Consider the following 16,703-nt stretch of genomic DNA (forward strand, 5'->3'; position numbering starts at 1 on the left):
ATTTTTAAATGTGCATCTCACAATCTGAAGAACATTCTAATGATTTAAACTAGGAGACTGCACATTAAGTTTTACATCTTCTAAAATTTGTTGCATGACAACTCCATATTTTCTGATGGTTCCATTTTACCTCCTCAGGGACAGCTCTTATATGAACAAAGCCTTTTCTGAAGACGATGAACACTCGGCGGGCTCCACAACGTAAAGCAGATGTTGCACAGTCGAAAGCTGTGTCTCCAGCTCCGAGTACAATCACGGCTCCCCGTATCGATGGCAATGGAGAGTGACAGGCACACATTCCTGAATGATGAAAGGAAAACCCCATTTTCAAGTAGAGAAACCATTTCTGCATGACAGCTCAAAAGATACTTGTACTCAAAGCAGTGTAAAATTGCATCTTGCAGTTTGCGAGGATGGAGTGTCACTATCAAATTATTCTGCTTCATTGAAAGACAGTTTTATTCCCACTTTAAAGATATGCTCATACATGTAATTTCATAGTCAATACCTTTAACTTCTTTTTTGCCTTCTAGAAGGATAGCTATAACACATTTTGAAGAGTTTGGGTCATAATAAACTGGAATCAATCAATTTAAACTCTCTGTCAAAGTTGTGATATGTATTTTTAACTTATTGTCATTAAATTTGTTTGTTAGAAGAAAAAAAGTGATCCTTGTGATCCGAGTTAATAATTTGCAATATTTCATTAAAACCTTTTATTTAGAAATCATCTTATAAGATTTCTAACATACAGCCCTGCTGTATAGTATATTTAGTAAATTTTGAAAATTAACATGCTGAATATGTTCCCTTTAGGTAACTGAAGAATTTCTGAGAACTGTTTTCTTGAAATAGTTAAAATAAAACTTTCTCCCTTTTACTGCTTTTTTCCTGGTTTTGTTTGTAAAACTGAGCAATAAAAGAAATATGACTCTCCAAGTGAACATTTCTCAACAGCATTTATATGAATATTTGATGTCCACATGAAGATTCTTTAAAAAGTAAAATGCAGGTGTTCGCTATGTATTAGGTAGCTCTGTATTATTGGATTAAATAAAACTGTTGACAAGATAAATTACTATAATTTTTGAAATGGCACCACAGATAGCATAATCATTTTGCTTGAAAGAGTTTGTATTTGGGATTACATAATTAGCCTTTTGTAATTCTCAAATACATGCTACGTGTACAATGATCTTCCCTAGCAAGCATCGTGTTCTCTTGGAAGGAAGAGGATGAAGATGTTACACAACTTTAGCTGTAAAGTTCTACAGATTGATCTAAGAGAGAAAGTTTCTTATCTTTTTCAATTTTAGGAGAATAAATGTAGATTCTTATCTTTTCCATATGTAATTGATGTTAGAATACCTGAAGTTCAGAATTCTTTAAAAATATATATTTAAAGGAGTTTGACTATCGGGTTTTAGGGAATATATTATAGCTTCTTTAACACTAAGACGATGACTCTAGCCCAGTCAAAGCAGAGGACAGGCATAGCTTCCAGTTGTTCTTCCTTTGGTGTGTGAAGTGATTTCACACAGAGACTAGGTATTAGGGTATCCATCAAAGTGTTTTGTTTTAATTTCATAAAACTGTGGTTCAAGAAGAGACTGAATCTTTCTGCTGGTGTGGATACAAATCATGGAAGACATGATCACTTGTCCTATTTTAAACAAAAACATAAAACAGTTCCCAAAGTGAAGTTCCTGCCTTTTCTTTTAAGAACATCTTCTGATGTTTGTTAAGGACACTCTTATTTTGAAGCAACTTTTCATAATGCAGTTTAGACCTGTATACAACACAGTGAAAAATCCTTATGATGATGTTTGATTGGGAGGATGGACAAATAGATGATTCTGGCTAACAGTAATGTCAGATTTTTTTTTTTTCATTTTACATTGGTGTTATAAAAGGATGAACTGGAGATCTGGACAATTTCCTACTGAGCCTGGACTTAATATATATTCATAATACACATAACAACATAGGTAACATTAAGAACAGAAGACAGTATGTGATACCTGCTTTACTGCTTTTGGCTACAAGTGGCAGAAAGTCTTTGGATGTATAAAACCCCTGGTCCTGTGTCAGGCCTTGGAAGATGTGATCCTTTTTGGGTTCTGGCAAACCTAAGTAAAAAAATTGATAAAATGTCATTAGAAGGAGGGGTGACTTTTCCTACTGACTATTAGAAAGAAAGTAGAAAGCTGTAATCATTAAGATAATGTGGTTCTTAGAGGAAAAAAATCTATAAGCAAATTAACACAAAAGAATGTACATAACATAATGTAACAGACCTCAGAGTATACCTTTAATACATAACTAAGAATACATCATAAATCACACGTTCATGTGCACATGTACATATACAGAGACATGGATACTCACATACTGTGTTAAGGGGAAAATCAGGTTATATTCTTTCCTCATGTCATAAATAAAAATAAATTTCTGGTGTATTAAAGTGTTAAATATAAAAAATTCATCACAAAACCTAAAAGAAAATATGGATATATGTTTATCTAGTTCCTGAATATGGAAGGTCTTTCTAAGGGGGTGGGGGGAGACTAAAAAATTTTGAAGGAAAAAAAAGTATTTTACCACAAAAATTCAGCTAGTTTTACACTTCAAAAATATTATAAACAAATTAAATGCCAAGTGATTAGCTAGAAGAATATTTTAACAAATAAAATGTCTTTTCTACATAAAGACATTTCTCAGTTTTAATGAGGAACATATTAAGTTTTCAATAGAAGCATAAACAAAGGGTAACAAAAATTGGGATAACAAAAAACATAGTTTATAAGCACCAAAAATCTTAAGTGCCCTAGTAATTTAAGAACTGCAAGTTAAAACAATGAGATATGATTTCTCCTCTATTAAAAAGTAAAGGGTTTAAGAAAATTACACTATATGGCAAGGTTAAAGATGAGATTTGTTATGCTCTTTTGGTAGAAATTTGGTAGAAACTGGTGCCTAATTCTAAAAAACAGTTTTGAATCTATCATAAGAAAATACTAAGACATGCAAATAAAGGTTTGATGTACAAAAACAGTCAGTGCAAAAAAAGATAAGAGAGAGACAGAAAGGGTGGAGGAATATCAAAATGCCAACAGAATGAATAATCCAGTTTTACTTTAAGAGATGAAAAACATGACAGAACAAAATGCAGCCATTAAAACAAACATTTGAAAAATGTGGTAACAGATTGTAGTCAAAATACAGTGTTAAATAAACTAGCTGGACACAAAACACTGTGTATAGTATGATTTAAGTTTTATAAAAATATATAAACTATATAATCTGAACAGTAATCATTTCTGGTGGTGGGACTGTGGATATTCTGGGTTTTCAAAAATTATTTCCTTATTTTCCAAATGTTCTATAACATGCATGTATCAACTAGTTAGGAAATAATTGCCAACATTTTGAAAAGAATATGAATAGCTGGTTAAAATGTTTTCAAACTATAAATGAAGCAAATCTGATAGCTTTCACCCCACTACAGGAAAGCTTTTCATCTCAATTCCATAAGGGGGAAATTTATAGCTTAATGTTATTTACTATCCAAATCTCAGTCTACCAGTAGGCCATTCCAGAGAAATAGGAGTTTATTTCATAGTTAAATGAAAGCCAATGGTAGCTGCTGGTAGACACACAGAGTAAAAAGCATGGCCCAGGAGATGAGTTTTGTTGTGTGCGATAAGGTTGATCTGACCTGAAAACTGAAGGTGCTGGTGGATTGAGTGCATAGCCAGCAATAAACCACTGCTGTCCCTTCAAATTAAATCAAACATTTTTCTTTCCTGTCTAGCACCTCTTTCATTTCCTCCCTCCGCAAAAGATTTGCCCTTTGTTTTTAGGTTATTTTAAGACCATTTTTTAAAAATTATTTTAATTATCTAAGAAAGTTAGGCAAGTCATTTGACTGATCTTTGCTCTGGCTTCTCTATAAACAAAACGGGGATAATTTTATTTCTTCATTTTCTGACACGGAGGAATATCCCTTAGTCTATTTGTAACATGGAAACTATTACATAAATGTGTGGTTATATATATTAATGTAATTCTTTTCGAAGGACTGAGATGGGGGTGGTTACAGTTACATAAATATAGCTGAATATGTACTTGAAGATTCTAATGACAAAACAATTTTTCTTGAAAGCTGTTAAAAGATGATTGTAGTTTAAGCTACATTTGATTAGTCAAACCAACATGTGTTATTTTATATATATATATAAAATATATATATTTAAATAATAAGGACCTGTCTCCCCTTTCATATTACTATACTATAGAGACTGCATATGTTCTATGGTACTTCATTTTCCCATTTTCCTGTTAAAAAAACACAACAAGGAAAACAATGTGAAGGGTTTTGCAATTTCAAGGTGATGTGGTAAGGAAAAACCTTTAAGACAGATCAAAAACAAAGCACAGAGAATATAAGTGGTGGACAAGAATTCTACAGTTTCTGGTAATGAAGTCCAAGATCCTTCCTTTACTAATCCCTAATCTGAGCTTTTTCATTACTTGCCATGGTTAAGGTAAAAGGGAGATTTACATCTGTGCTTATTTTCTATAGACCCACTGCTAAAATAACTGTTATATAAAGAAATGCAAGGCATTCGTATTAAACACACCACCTGACCCATAGAGATGATGTTTTCTCTCCTGCAAGAATTATTTCACAAGAAAAAAGCTTCGGTAAAATTTAAATTTCATTTTTTCACTTGAATCATACATTGACAAGGACAACTGAGTTTCCTGTGCTTTCACCCCACTCTGCATTTATCACTATAATGAATTTAACATTTACTGGGTCAGATTCTCCCTGTAAATGTTCAAGAGGGCACCAGCTAAACGTTCTGACCTATAGATACTGGCTTGAGGACAGGAAAAACGAGCCAGTAACTGGATGGGATGATTATGATTGGGTTATCTCTGCAGCCTATTTAGCCACACCTCAAGTCATGCTCACTTTTAGATTCCCAGTGTCCACGGAGCGCTTCTCCCCTACCTGGGTGGCAGATCATCTATTAGGACCATGTATCTGAAGCTCTGCTCACATACTCTTTGGCAGTCCAGCCCAGCTGGCAGAAGTACCCTATTCTCTGCTAACTATGATGCTGCTGGGTGATTAGGAACAGGGTCTTTGTCATCAGACAGAGTTTGGTGTGAGTTCTACCTCTTCCATTTATCTGATTGTGATCTTCTGTAAGTTCTATGACAGTTAGTTTTATGTGTACATAGCTAAGTACACACATCAAATTATCCAATCAAACACTAATCCAGGTATTACTGTGAAGGCACTTTAGAGATGTGGTTAACATCTATAATCAATTGATTTTAAGTAAAGGAGATTACCTCAATAATCTGGATAAGCTTCATCCAATCAGTCCAAAGGTCTTAAGAAAAAATTGAGGTTTCCTTAAGGAAGAAGAAATTTTGTCTGTCTGCTGGCCTGGCCTACAGATTTTAGATTTGACAGCTCCCGCAACTGCATAAGCCAATTCCTTGAAATAAATCATACCACTCAATCTATCTATCTATCTGTTTATCTATTTATCTATTTTATATATCTCTTAAAGGCTTTATCTTTCTAGAGAGCCCTGAAACAATTAATTAATTGCTCTGATCTTCTACCTCTGCATTTCTAAAACAGAGATAATAATTATATTTCTCTTCTCTCATAGATGTGTCTATCTATTTATCTATCCATACATATATATATAAAGCATTGGGACCTGGCACATAGTGAATGCTCAATAAACACTATCTATTAATATTATGATAGGTTTATTATTCTGTAGTTTATAATTTTTATTTCAAATTCCACATCTCGTGTCAAGGAAGAATAAATCTTAAATCAAAGTAAAGTATTAAAACCTTAGCAGGGCTTCCCTGGTGGCGCAGTGGTTGAGAGTCCGCCTGCCGATGCAGGGGACACGGGTTCGTGTCCCGGTCCGGGAAGATCCCACATGCCGCGGAGCGGCTGGGCCCGTGGGCCATGGCTGCTGAGCCTGTGCTCCGCCACGGGAGAGGCCACAACAGTGAGAGGCCCGCATACCGCAAAAAAAAAAAAAAAAAAAAAAACCTTAGCAAATTTAAACAAAGTGCTACAAAAGAAGAAAAATGAAGCAACCGTAAGTGAAATATGAAAGATAATGAAACTTGCAAATACCCATCTATCAAAGGAAGATTTCCCTGAGAGTAGGTGGCATATTAATAAATAAGGTAGTGTCTATACCAGGATGATTTCAAAATGACACCGAAATGACTTTTTAATTCACCTTTCAGTGGGAAGAAGTAGGTTTATGAATAAAGAGGAATTGACAAAGATTTGACAAACAAAACAGCTCAGGGTAATATCCATATAGTGTTCTTTGTCTTTCAAGAAGGCCAGATAGTTTCTTTGTTCCCCTAGAATAGTTACTGAAGTTTTTGGTGTTTCAGCACGCATTTATACAAAGGTATACAATGGAACACCTTCTTAAGACGTACTGAAAGATTATCATTTTCAAGTTCTCCAAAAAGAAAAGAAAGAAATAAAATGTTGCTTATACTACAGAAAATCTAACTTAACAGGTATTGATTACTTATAGGCAGTGTTTTAAGTGCCTGACATATAGGTAGGTGATTTTTATATACTAACTCATTTGATTCTCAAAACAACTCTAAAAGACAACTCGCATTACTATCTGCATTTTAGATATGAGAAAACTGAGGCACATAAAGATTAAGTAACTTTGCTGAAGGTCATAGAACAAGTAAGTAGTAATGCCAATTTCTAACCTGGATGGTCTGGCTGTAGAGTATATGCTTAAACTTCAAAATGCTGCCTTTGCCATGTATAAGGTTATAATTAAACCCTGTTATAATGTATTGCTACATAACAAGTGATGTCCAAAGTAATCATTCAACGTATATGTATTCAGTTTCACTTTAAGGCTATGGATACGCATACAACACAGAATGTTCCAATCTAGTGGTAGAGAAAAGACTGGCTGCTTCTCTGGGCTGCATCTTTGTTTTGCGATTCTTTTCTCTAGCACAATTCCTCTCTAAAATGTCTTCCTTCTTAACTGCATTCCCCTTGGGTATCTGCTGGTTATTTTTCAATATTTGATATTCTTTGAAATCTGTATCTTTGCTTTGTTTCCAAAGCACCTCCCTCTGAAACAACTACAGAATATACAACAGCAGTGTATTTAGTAAATTCTTTGTACTCATATTAAGTTCTGCACAACTTCAATTAACATTAACAAGATACTAAATATTCTGTTTTGTGTTATCATCTAGTAAGTAATAGATGAGGAATAAGTTTCTAAGGCTCAGTCTTCATAGCTACTGTAGGACGTGTTTAAGAATTTCTCAGATTTTATAATGTCTGCATGTGTTACTTTACTGGGTCAACTCATTCAGTGTTAATTGAATTGAGCAACAATTTGTGTGACGCCTCTCATTCTTGAAGGCATTCACTTGAATGACAGCTAAGCCGTCATGCGGAAGATGGTGATCAGACAGACATGTCACGGGAGACAGCCTCACACATCCCACAGAAGTGGAGAAGACAGCACAGAACGTTGTGAGACTGCCTCAGGTTCCTGGCTTACGGAAATGGGCAATGTTCTAGTATTCTGAACTCTCTCTGCAGGTATACTGTCTTGTTATTTCACACGAGTGCTTTTTCAATAAGAAGATTTTAGTAGACATATAAAATCCCTCTGCTTATGTCCTACTGTCAAGTTTACTGGCTGAGCACAGCAAAATGTAGTTGATGGCAAATGTCCTAAGTTTTTCACTTTTCCAAGTACTTTTGTGTCAGAGATTTTGCTGTCTTCTCAAAGAAGAAAGCACGTTGTTGTGATCTCAATCCTCATTGCTAAGCCTGGTTTGGGGAATGGTGCTGCATGAGGAAGAATATTAACATGTGAAGATTAAACATGGATTCATTAAACAAACCCTCACTAAGGGACACGAGGCTATCTACTACAGCTATGCAGTTGTGTCTTTGTAAGAAATGTCCCTGTGTAACCATTGTTTTTCTTTACTTTTGTTTATTAAGTCTTTTTAAAATATCAATGCCAACTGACTTATTTCTATCATTTGTAAATACAGCGTACTGAATAAGAGTGAAAGCTCTAAGTCAGACTTTCTGTGTTAAAATTCTCATTCTAGCTCTTACTAGCCATTGACCTTGGGCAAGTAAATTACCCTTTCTGGGCAGCAGCAGCCTCATCATAGGATTGTTAGGAGAGTAAAATGAAAACAATATATGTAAAGCTCTTTGCATAGATGTGAAATAAACGATTCCTTTTATTTGCATTCTCTCCCTAAAAGCCTTTGTTTGATATAATGAAAGGACACATTCGGACAGACATAAATTAAATGTTCATCTAATCCATCATATTCACAATTCACACTGTTGCACATTTAAGCGGTCAGCGTTGGACAGATTGGTTAGAATGAAAGGCTGTGGTAAGACAAGGGTATTCCTCTAACTTCATTCATTCTACAGACTACAATGGACGCAAACCATACTGCTTCAAGACCAGGAAATAGCAAGGTTAAGACCCTCTATTGGTTAAGGCATCATTCAAATTGCAGCAGTTAGTTAACATCCTGCCTCAGAGACCACTGACCTAGGAGTCTGGAGAACTGGGTTCTAGTCTCATTATATCCCCTTTCTAGCTGTACTTGGGTAAAATTACCTTTAATACTGTGGCTGTCAAATTCCTTTATTTTATCTAATTATGTTTTATTAAGCTATAATTGACATATGTTAGTTTCAGGTGTACAACATAAAGATTCAGTATTTGTATATATTGCAGAATGATTACCACAGTAAATCGAGCTAACTGCCTTGATTGGAACGAAGATATCTCTGACTTATGTACAGGGTTGCTCTGAAATGAGGTGGAAAAGTACACATAAAAGCACTCTGGTAAATCTAAAACAACATTCAAATGTAAATCATTATTACCGTCTTGGGTAAAATATAAAAACTATGGAAAATAAAGACTCACATTATAAAAGATTCATAGTATACACTTTCACAAACAGAAGATACTGCAATTAATCATAAGAAGATATTTAAATGGCTGTACATAGATATGTAAATGTAGGTATAACTCATAAATACATGTATTATGGATATATGTGTTTATATACTTACTAGAAAAAGTAAACTATTTTGATATCAAGCCCAAACAGTTGAGATTACAATATGGAAATAAAATATTCCTTTCAAGGGCCTAAGCATTCCACAATTTCACAATGGATTATAAAGTTCTTCATCTGTCACTTAAAGATCACTTATATGACTCAAAGGATTTACTTCCAAGGGAAAACAGTGCCGTAAGGGTTATCATTCTAAGATCTATATATGGATTAGAAAGAGAACAGATCAATGATGCCCTATTGTGCTTCTTTTCTCAATAAAACTCCCCATCTTTTTCTGACAACCCACTGTAAATGTGTTTAGCTCTTGGGTGTTCAGACTGAATTCAGAAAGAGTGGAGTGATTCAATATAACACATATGAAATCAGATCACCATATATCACAATAGTATTCATCTCATTGATTTTTCAAATCCCCAATAAATATCTGTTCTGTATAACTGCTGTCTAGTCTCTCTCTATATATATATGACCACAGGCATTAATTGTATGGATCACATAATTCGTTAGAGCATAACAAGATGAAGACTCTTAAAAGATGTTATGAATGAAATCACCATCTCAAATCATATTTTTTCCCATTACACAAGGTACTTTTCTATACAGAAACATATAACAATAATGACATCCAGACCTAAGAGGAGTAAAGAACACTCATACAATTTTGAAAATCGGAGAGACGCTGAACTAAGATCTTCTTTTTGTATTTAATTATGAAAACAGTATAATTTTAAAAGCATTGGAGAAGAGAGTAAAGTAAACAAATGTAATAATTCCTATGAAGTTGCAAACGTATTTCAGTTTGCTTCTATGATTTCATGTAGAAAATATGTATAAGTTCTATTATACCAACGAGATCAGTTCATAAAATTTCATATTAGAGCTTAATATCAGGCTCCAATTTAGAGTCTTCATGGGTGACAGAAAATATAAACATATTAATAAAGCAATGTGTTCACAAGATCAACACATGTGAAGTAAATTGAATCTAAGTGGTTAAAATTCTTCTAGAGGATTTTTAATCTGTAATAAAATATCTAGCAATTTCATATAACAAAATGAGAATAAGATTCACTATGCATTTGTAGTCTCATAATTTTTACTCCTTTTACACATGTGGAAAAAACAGAGAGAGAGAGAGACCTTATTTTAATTAATAAAATATTGTCCAAGAACTCAAAGACAGATAAAATATCCTTGAGTGTTTTCTACTTTCCTGATAAATAACTTCTATATTCAGGATCCACCTTATCTATTGTTCTTTCTATATAAAGGGACATATGAAGGAATCAAAACAACAAAATCCTGGACCAAAAAAAAGAAGCTGAACTATTTTTCTTTATATTTTTGTAATCCAATTTTCTTGTAATTAGCAGAAGTTATTTTACTAATTAAAATTTAATTTTAATATAAAAATAAGATCTCATTAAAATCCCTCTTCTAGAAAACATGTTAACGTAATTTTCTTTTTCTGTCACAAAATTATACATATCCCTTTGATTTTTGGTATTATTTATTAAAGTGTGCTTTATCTCTTGGGCTTTTTCTATTTGTTTTCCTCCCTTCTCTTTTCTCTGTTTCTCATTCTCATTTGGCTTTTGCTATAAAACAATTTCCTTAAATTTTAATCCTCACATCATGAAGTAAGGGTAAGCAAAAAAATTCAAAGAATATGCCTCAGGCGAAGATTTTTTTTTCTTAATGACTGGAATTCCTAGATGGTGTTAGAAAATTACTATTTAGCACTATGTAAGTATACTATATTCCAAAGTAAAGAAATCATTAATAATAAAATACTAAAAAGGAACAGTTATATTACAAAATAAATCTACCAGGCTTACAAAGAAAACAAATTTGCTACAGCTACCTGCTGTGGAGATGAGGCAGTAATCTCAACAGCAGGAAATAAAAGAGAAGAGAGGAGAAAAATACAAAAGCACAGACATTAAAAAAGTAATTAAAACACTTATCTCCATCGACATACATTACGGAAAAAACCCTCAACCAACCACCTAAAACCATACTTTATTGAACTACACAGCTGGAAACAGCATTAAAGCTGCCACCGTAAACACACATTCTGTAGAAGGGAGAACACCGCTTTAAAAATGTAATCTCAAAAGTATTACTAATGTGTTAATCACCAGTAAATGTACCATACATTCATTGTATTGTATTAGCTACTTTCTCAAAGGTATTTATTAATTGTACTTCTAAATTTTTTACTCAAATAAATTCTTAAATATACGTACTGGTAACCTCTTTATTTGTAATCGTTCTAATGAATTTTACAGCTATATTGTGAGGCTAAAGTATTCTGTATATCAAAAACTTTATGTAAAAAATTTTAATATAACATGCATTTATAATTGGTAATGCAGTTAAGCTGTTTTCTTTAAAGCCAAACTAATCTTTGCTATAGTACTGAAATAAAAAGAGTGAAACACAATGCAAGAGTTGAGGTCATGGATTAAAACTGAAATGAAAGCTAAGAATCATTCTGAATTACCCAAGTATGCTCTGGCCTTCAGAGCTCTGCAAAGTGAAACAATATAAGTCTGAGGAAGCAAGTGGCAGGCCTTAAAATAAAGACCATGCACCAAATGTGCTTGGTGACTCTCTCAGCTGCCGAAACTTGTTTCTGCATCTACCTGATTCTCCCCAGGCATGTCTGTGAAACAATGGAGAGCTGCCTGATTCAGAATCAAAAGACTTCTAATGGACTCCTGACCTTTACTTTTTAGCTATTAGCTATAAGCTCATGCCTAAGTCATTAAATTTTAAACCTCAGTTTTCTCATCTTTAAAATTAGAAGAATTACAAAATGCATTTCCTTATAGAACTGTTATGTGGACAAGTAAGCATAGTACAGCTCTATATTGCTGAAACAACTTAAATTTACACATAGAAAATATAGATATTGGTTTTGCTACAATATAATTCTTTTACCTTTTAATTATGCATTTTGTTCTTTACTCAAATGATACATTTCTGTACAAATTTATTTATCTTATTCTAAGTCACTGCTGTGGTTTTTATAAATCTTACAAGAAAATACTTATCTTAGTAGATTTTTTTAAAGAAATGTGTATGCAATAAGAAAAATATTTAATTATTTCCATGATTAAATATACTTGGAATGTGCTCAGTATTACTGATGCATTGCTGAGTTAGAGTCTTGAAACTAGAATACTTTTCTAGGAATTCAGAAAATTCCACAAAGTAATCACTTTCCAAAGACACTCTTGATGGATAGACATGGTCAACCATTTCAGAAACATATGGTTGACCTTGAACCTCAGTTTGTTCATCCACAAAATAGGCAGATTATCTAGAAACCAAATTCTGAAACTTGCCTGTGATTTTCAAGGAATCCAAGACTATGAAAACGTATCTTTGTACATGTGTACATTTTATAGTGTATGTGTACAGAGGGTCTATACCTTTCATTATACCCCCTACGGAGCCTGTGACTCAAAAATGGTTAAAGAATCACATTGACTAAGATTAATTCAACTATACCATACCACTTATCCAGCTGCCATTCCAAGAGCATGGAGTGTGGTCTCAAATGCCAAAATGCAATGTAATTATCCACACCTGACAACTGTTACACATCATGAATAAATACCATTTTATATAAGACTTTGTAAATATATTAAGGTCTGGTAAAATAAAGTTGTAGTTTTGATGTCAGACATAACTATGTTCATGTTATTACTCCACTGTATATTGGCTGTATAACCTGCATAATCACAGTTACTTAAATTTCAAGTCTCCACTTCCTTATCTATGAAATCAGGTAAATTAATTTAGATAATATATCTCAATAATATGATAAATGCTTACCACAGTGACTAGCATGTGGTAAATACTAGTAAATGAATTGGCTTTTATGTATTTTAACTTCCAAAATCCTATTACTTTCATACTTGTACCTTCCTTGATATTTTTCTTTCTTAACACTTACATAATTTTAATATAAAACACCACAACAACCACCAAAACTACAGATAATTTTAAAAACTTAATGCCAATTGAAATTTCCTTTGATATTGGTGATTAACCATATAAAACTTGGCAGATTCAATGTATATTCACTACATACCCAGTTCTGAAATTTCTGTTGCTTAAAAAAGCCAAGCAAAACTATAGTCTACCCTGTTCAACTTTCAACTTTGGATACTGGTTGTGATTTTTAATTGTTATTAAGATAAGATGGAAATAGAAATTTTGGATGTTTCATTTATTTAAGCACTTATTCATTAATACCTATTGAGTGCCTACTGTACTTGGGATACAGAGGAACTTGGGATATACAGAGATGAATAGCTTCCAATCTAGTGGGAGAAGAACATATAACCAGAAATAGAAGAAAGCAAGATAAGTGCTATGACAAACGGATGCATAGGTAAGTGCCAGGAGCCCTTACAAAACACAGTTCACCTCAGCTGTGACAATGATACTTATGCTCAGTCTTGAAAGATGAATGTTTCCCATGGTAGAAAAAGAAAGAGGAAGAATGAGCAACATATACAAAGGTGTGAAGGGGTAAGAGTTCAATCTGAATGAAACTAGGGTGTGATCAGGGGAGCAGATAGGAGAGAAGGAATAGCAACATTTGAAATTGACAGATAAGCAGGCCCCGGACCATAAAAGGCCATGCAAGCCACACCAAGGAGTTTGGATTTTACCCAGAGAAAACACTGCAGAGAAATGATACAGTCAGCTTTGTATATTAACAAGGACAAACTGGTAGCAGTATGTAGACCTGGTTTGCAGACAGTGAGAATGAAGGAACTAGATCATGTAAGGGGATGCTGCATAAATCCGGATAAGACAGGAACACTAACCTTGTACTTCTCAACCTGGATTATTAGTAACCTCCACTAACATGGCATTACAGGGAGTGTCCACAGCCTCAGTACAAACACAGCCTACTTTCCTGGGTCAACAATTTCAATCAAAGATAAGTACTTTAAATTATGGTGTTTATATTAAGACAAAAATGGAGATGCTGAGGAATTAAATGCAAATTTCGAATAAAATTTTACTACTTCAAAGAAATTCTGTATATGGGATTTGAAACTGTGCCTCTGGATTCCTTAGAGGTATGTTTTCACTTTCTTCTCCTATTACAGTAACTTTAATGGGGAAAAAAAAAAAGATTGATTCACACTAAGATACCGACAGTGGGGATACATACAGGAGAATAAAAACATATCCTGAAGGTCTTTAAGGGTTAATTTCATGGGATTTGGCACCTCGTGGTTGAAAAGTGTAGAGAGAAAGGAAGGGTCACGGCTGAGCCTCAGCTTCCTGTTTCAGTGGGTTCCTCAACAGTGGTGTGCTTGACTGTGGCCCAGGACAGTGGAAGAGGAGCAGAAGATGCTAGGGCAACAGTATTGTTCCACTTCGAACATATTTAACGGAGCGTGGGATATCCAGTAAAGTCATTCTACAGATAATTAACAAGTAAAATTTCAAGGCTGAAGCTCATGAGAGAAATCTGGTCTGGACCAAGAGATCTGAAAAGTATCAGCAAAGAGATTGTACTGGAAGCCATGAATGCTAATGAGCTAATCCTGAGGAAAAGAAAGCCAACAGTTGAGCCCTAGATAACATAACAACATTTAAAGGAAGAAAGAGGAAAAGGAGCCCAAACAGAAATTGAGGAGGGATCAGTCAGTCATGAGAGGCAGGAGAAAGCAGTATGCTGAAAGCCAAGAGAAGAGCGGTATCAGTTCAGACTTTATAGATCTATATACATGTATATATATATATATATCTCCAGTGCATAAAAATGTACCAAGAAACAGGTGTTTAAAGAGTACTTTTGATTTTAGGACTCATCCTTCTTGAATTTTAAGTATAGTGCAAGGTCACTTTTATTTTGGAAATAAAAGCATTAATTAATTAATTGTTTTTGGAGATAATATAGCTAAAGGAGATTTATTGAGAGGGAACATAAAAGAGGACAAAAACAACAAAATAGAAATATATGTATTGTAGCTATGAAAATCAATTTAAATGAGGCAAATCAGAAGAGGAAGAGGAAACAGGATAAACCCTATACTGACACCCACACTGCAAGGTATTCTAGTGGTAATGCCTGCCAAAGTATGAAAAGATTTTGCTAGAAGAGAAACATAACACATGCCTTTCTAGGAATCAGTATCAGTGGAGAACATATTCATACTAAAATGCATTCTTAAGAAGAAAGAATTAGTCAACAATGGCAACTCTGCATTAATTAAATTCTGAACGAATAACAGAAAATGGATGTAGCTTAGCTTGTATAATATTTGTTTGATTAAAAACTGCCTTTAGGGGCTTCCCTGGTGGCGCAGTTTTTGAGTCCGCCTGCCGATGCAGGGGACACGGGTTCGTGCCCCGGTCCGGGAAGATCCCACATGCCGCGGTGCGGCTGGGCCCGTGAGCCATGGCCGCTGAGCCTGCGTTTCCGGAGCCTGTGCTCTGCAACGGGAGAGGCCACAATAGTGAGAGGCCCACATACCGCAAAAAAAAAAAAAAAAAAAAAAAAAAAACCCCAAAAAACTGCCTTTAGGAGGGCTTCTTAAAGAATTTCGTCAAAACTGAAGCTTTGAATTAGGGAGCTGTTGTTCCACCTCTAGTACGTTTGGAAATCCCACAAAAGGGCCCACTGATATGTGGTTCACCCTGCAACAAATTTTTCTGACTTCTGAAAGGAAAACCAAATAATGACTCCCAGACAGGTGAAATACACGGCCAAGGTAGCAACACCTATGTTTGCTCTCAGCTCCCCCACCTACTTGCTGCGTGATGTGTGTAGCAAATTAGCCTATTTCTCTGTACCTTAGCTTTTACTTCTGTAAACTGAAGCTTTTAGCACCTCGTCCTCTGAGCTTTTCCAAGAACTCTTGAATCACTAAGCATTATGCAGACATAAGAAATTTAATAATAGTTGAAAATAATTTCATTATAATGGAGTCTATTACATAGACAAAGAGTATCATCCTCTCTTTTACTACTACAAGGTGAAGAAACTACAGTAACAGTGGATGGTGGATTAATCAGGGAGATCAAACTGAAATTCTGGGTTGCTCTTTGGAAATGATTTAAATTCCCTATGAACTGTGCAATATACACACAATCAAAAAATAAATTATACTCAAAAGCACCTGAACCACTCTAACCATGATATAAAAGCATATATCTTGACATCATCAGTAAAAATCTTACACGTTTTAAAGTCAACATAGAATAATGCATTCTATCCCAAATGCCTGTGGTTTAATGAAGTGAGCAGTCGATGTTTGATTTTTTTTTTTTTCAGTTTCTGAAATATGATATTAGGGTCATTTCTTATAAATATTTTCAGTTTTTTTTAAAGAAGTCATAGTCTACTGCTAAGCTGTTTGAGTTCTGCTGCTTAGAGCATGGTTCATGTAAAACCAATATCAGCAATTTCATCTAATCCAATAGCTGTACATTCCAGCCACGATGAACACTTTTGTGAGTCTAACTTGCTGTCTTGC

At 34.3% G+C, this 16,703-nt stretch overlaps 1 protein-coding gene across 1 annotated transcript in view; it reads right to left on the reverse strand.

The window, feature by feature from the left end:
* Positions 1-16,703, reverse strand: part of DPYD (dihydropyrimidine dehydrogenase) — a 369,420-nt gene that overhangs the window by 16,187 nt on the left and 336,530 nt on the right. Inside the window, exons 9-10 of the mRNA XM_065885362.1 lie at positions 2,022-2,129; positions 131-300 (exon numbers count right to left, since the gene is read on the reverse strand). Of these exons, the coding sequence (XP_065741434.1) occupies positions 131-300; positions 2,022-2,129 (278 nt within the window). The remainder of the gene's footprint in view (positions 1-130; positions 301-2,021; positions 2,130-16,703) is intronic.

This window comes from Phocoena phocoena, chromosome 1 (assembly GCF_963924675.1).
Source record: "Phocoena phocoena chromosome 1, mPhoPho1.1, whole genome shotgun sequence".
Taxonomy (NCBI): domain Eukaryota; kingdom Metazoa; phylum Chordata; class Mammalia; order Artiodactyla; family Phocoenidae; genus Phocoena; species Phocoena phocoena.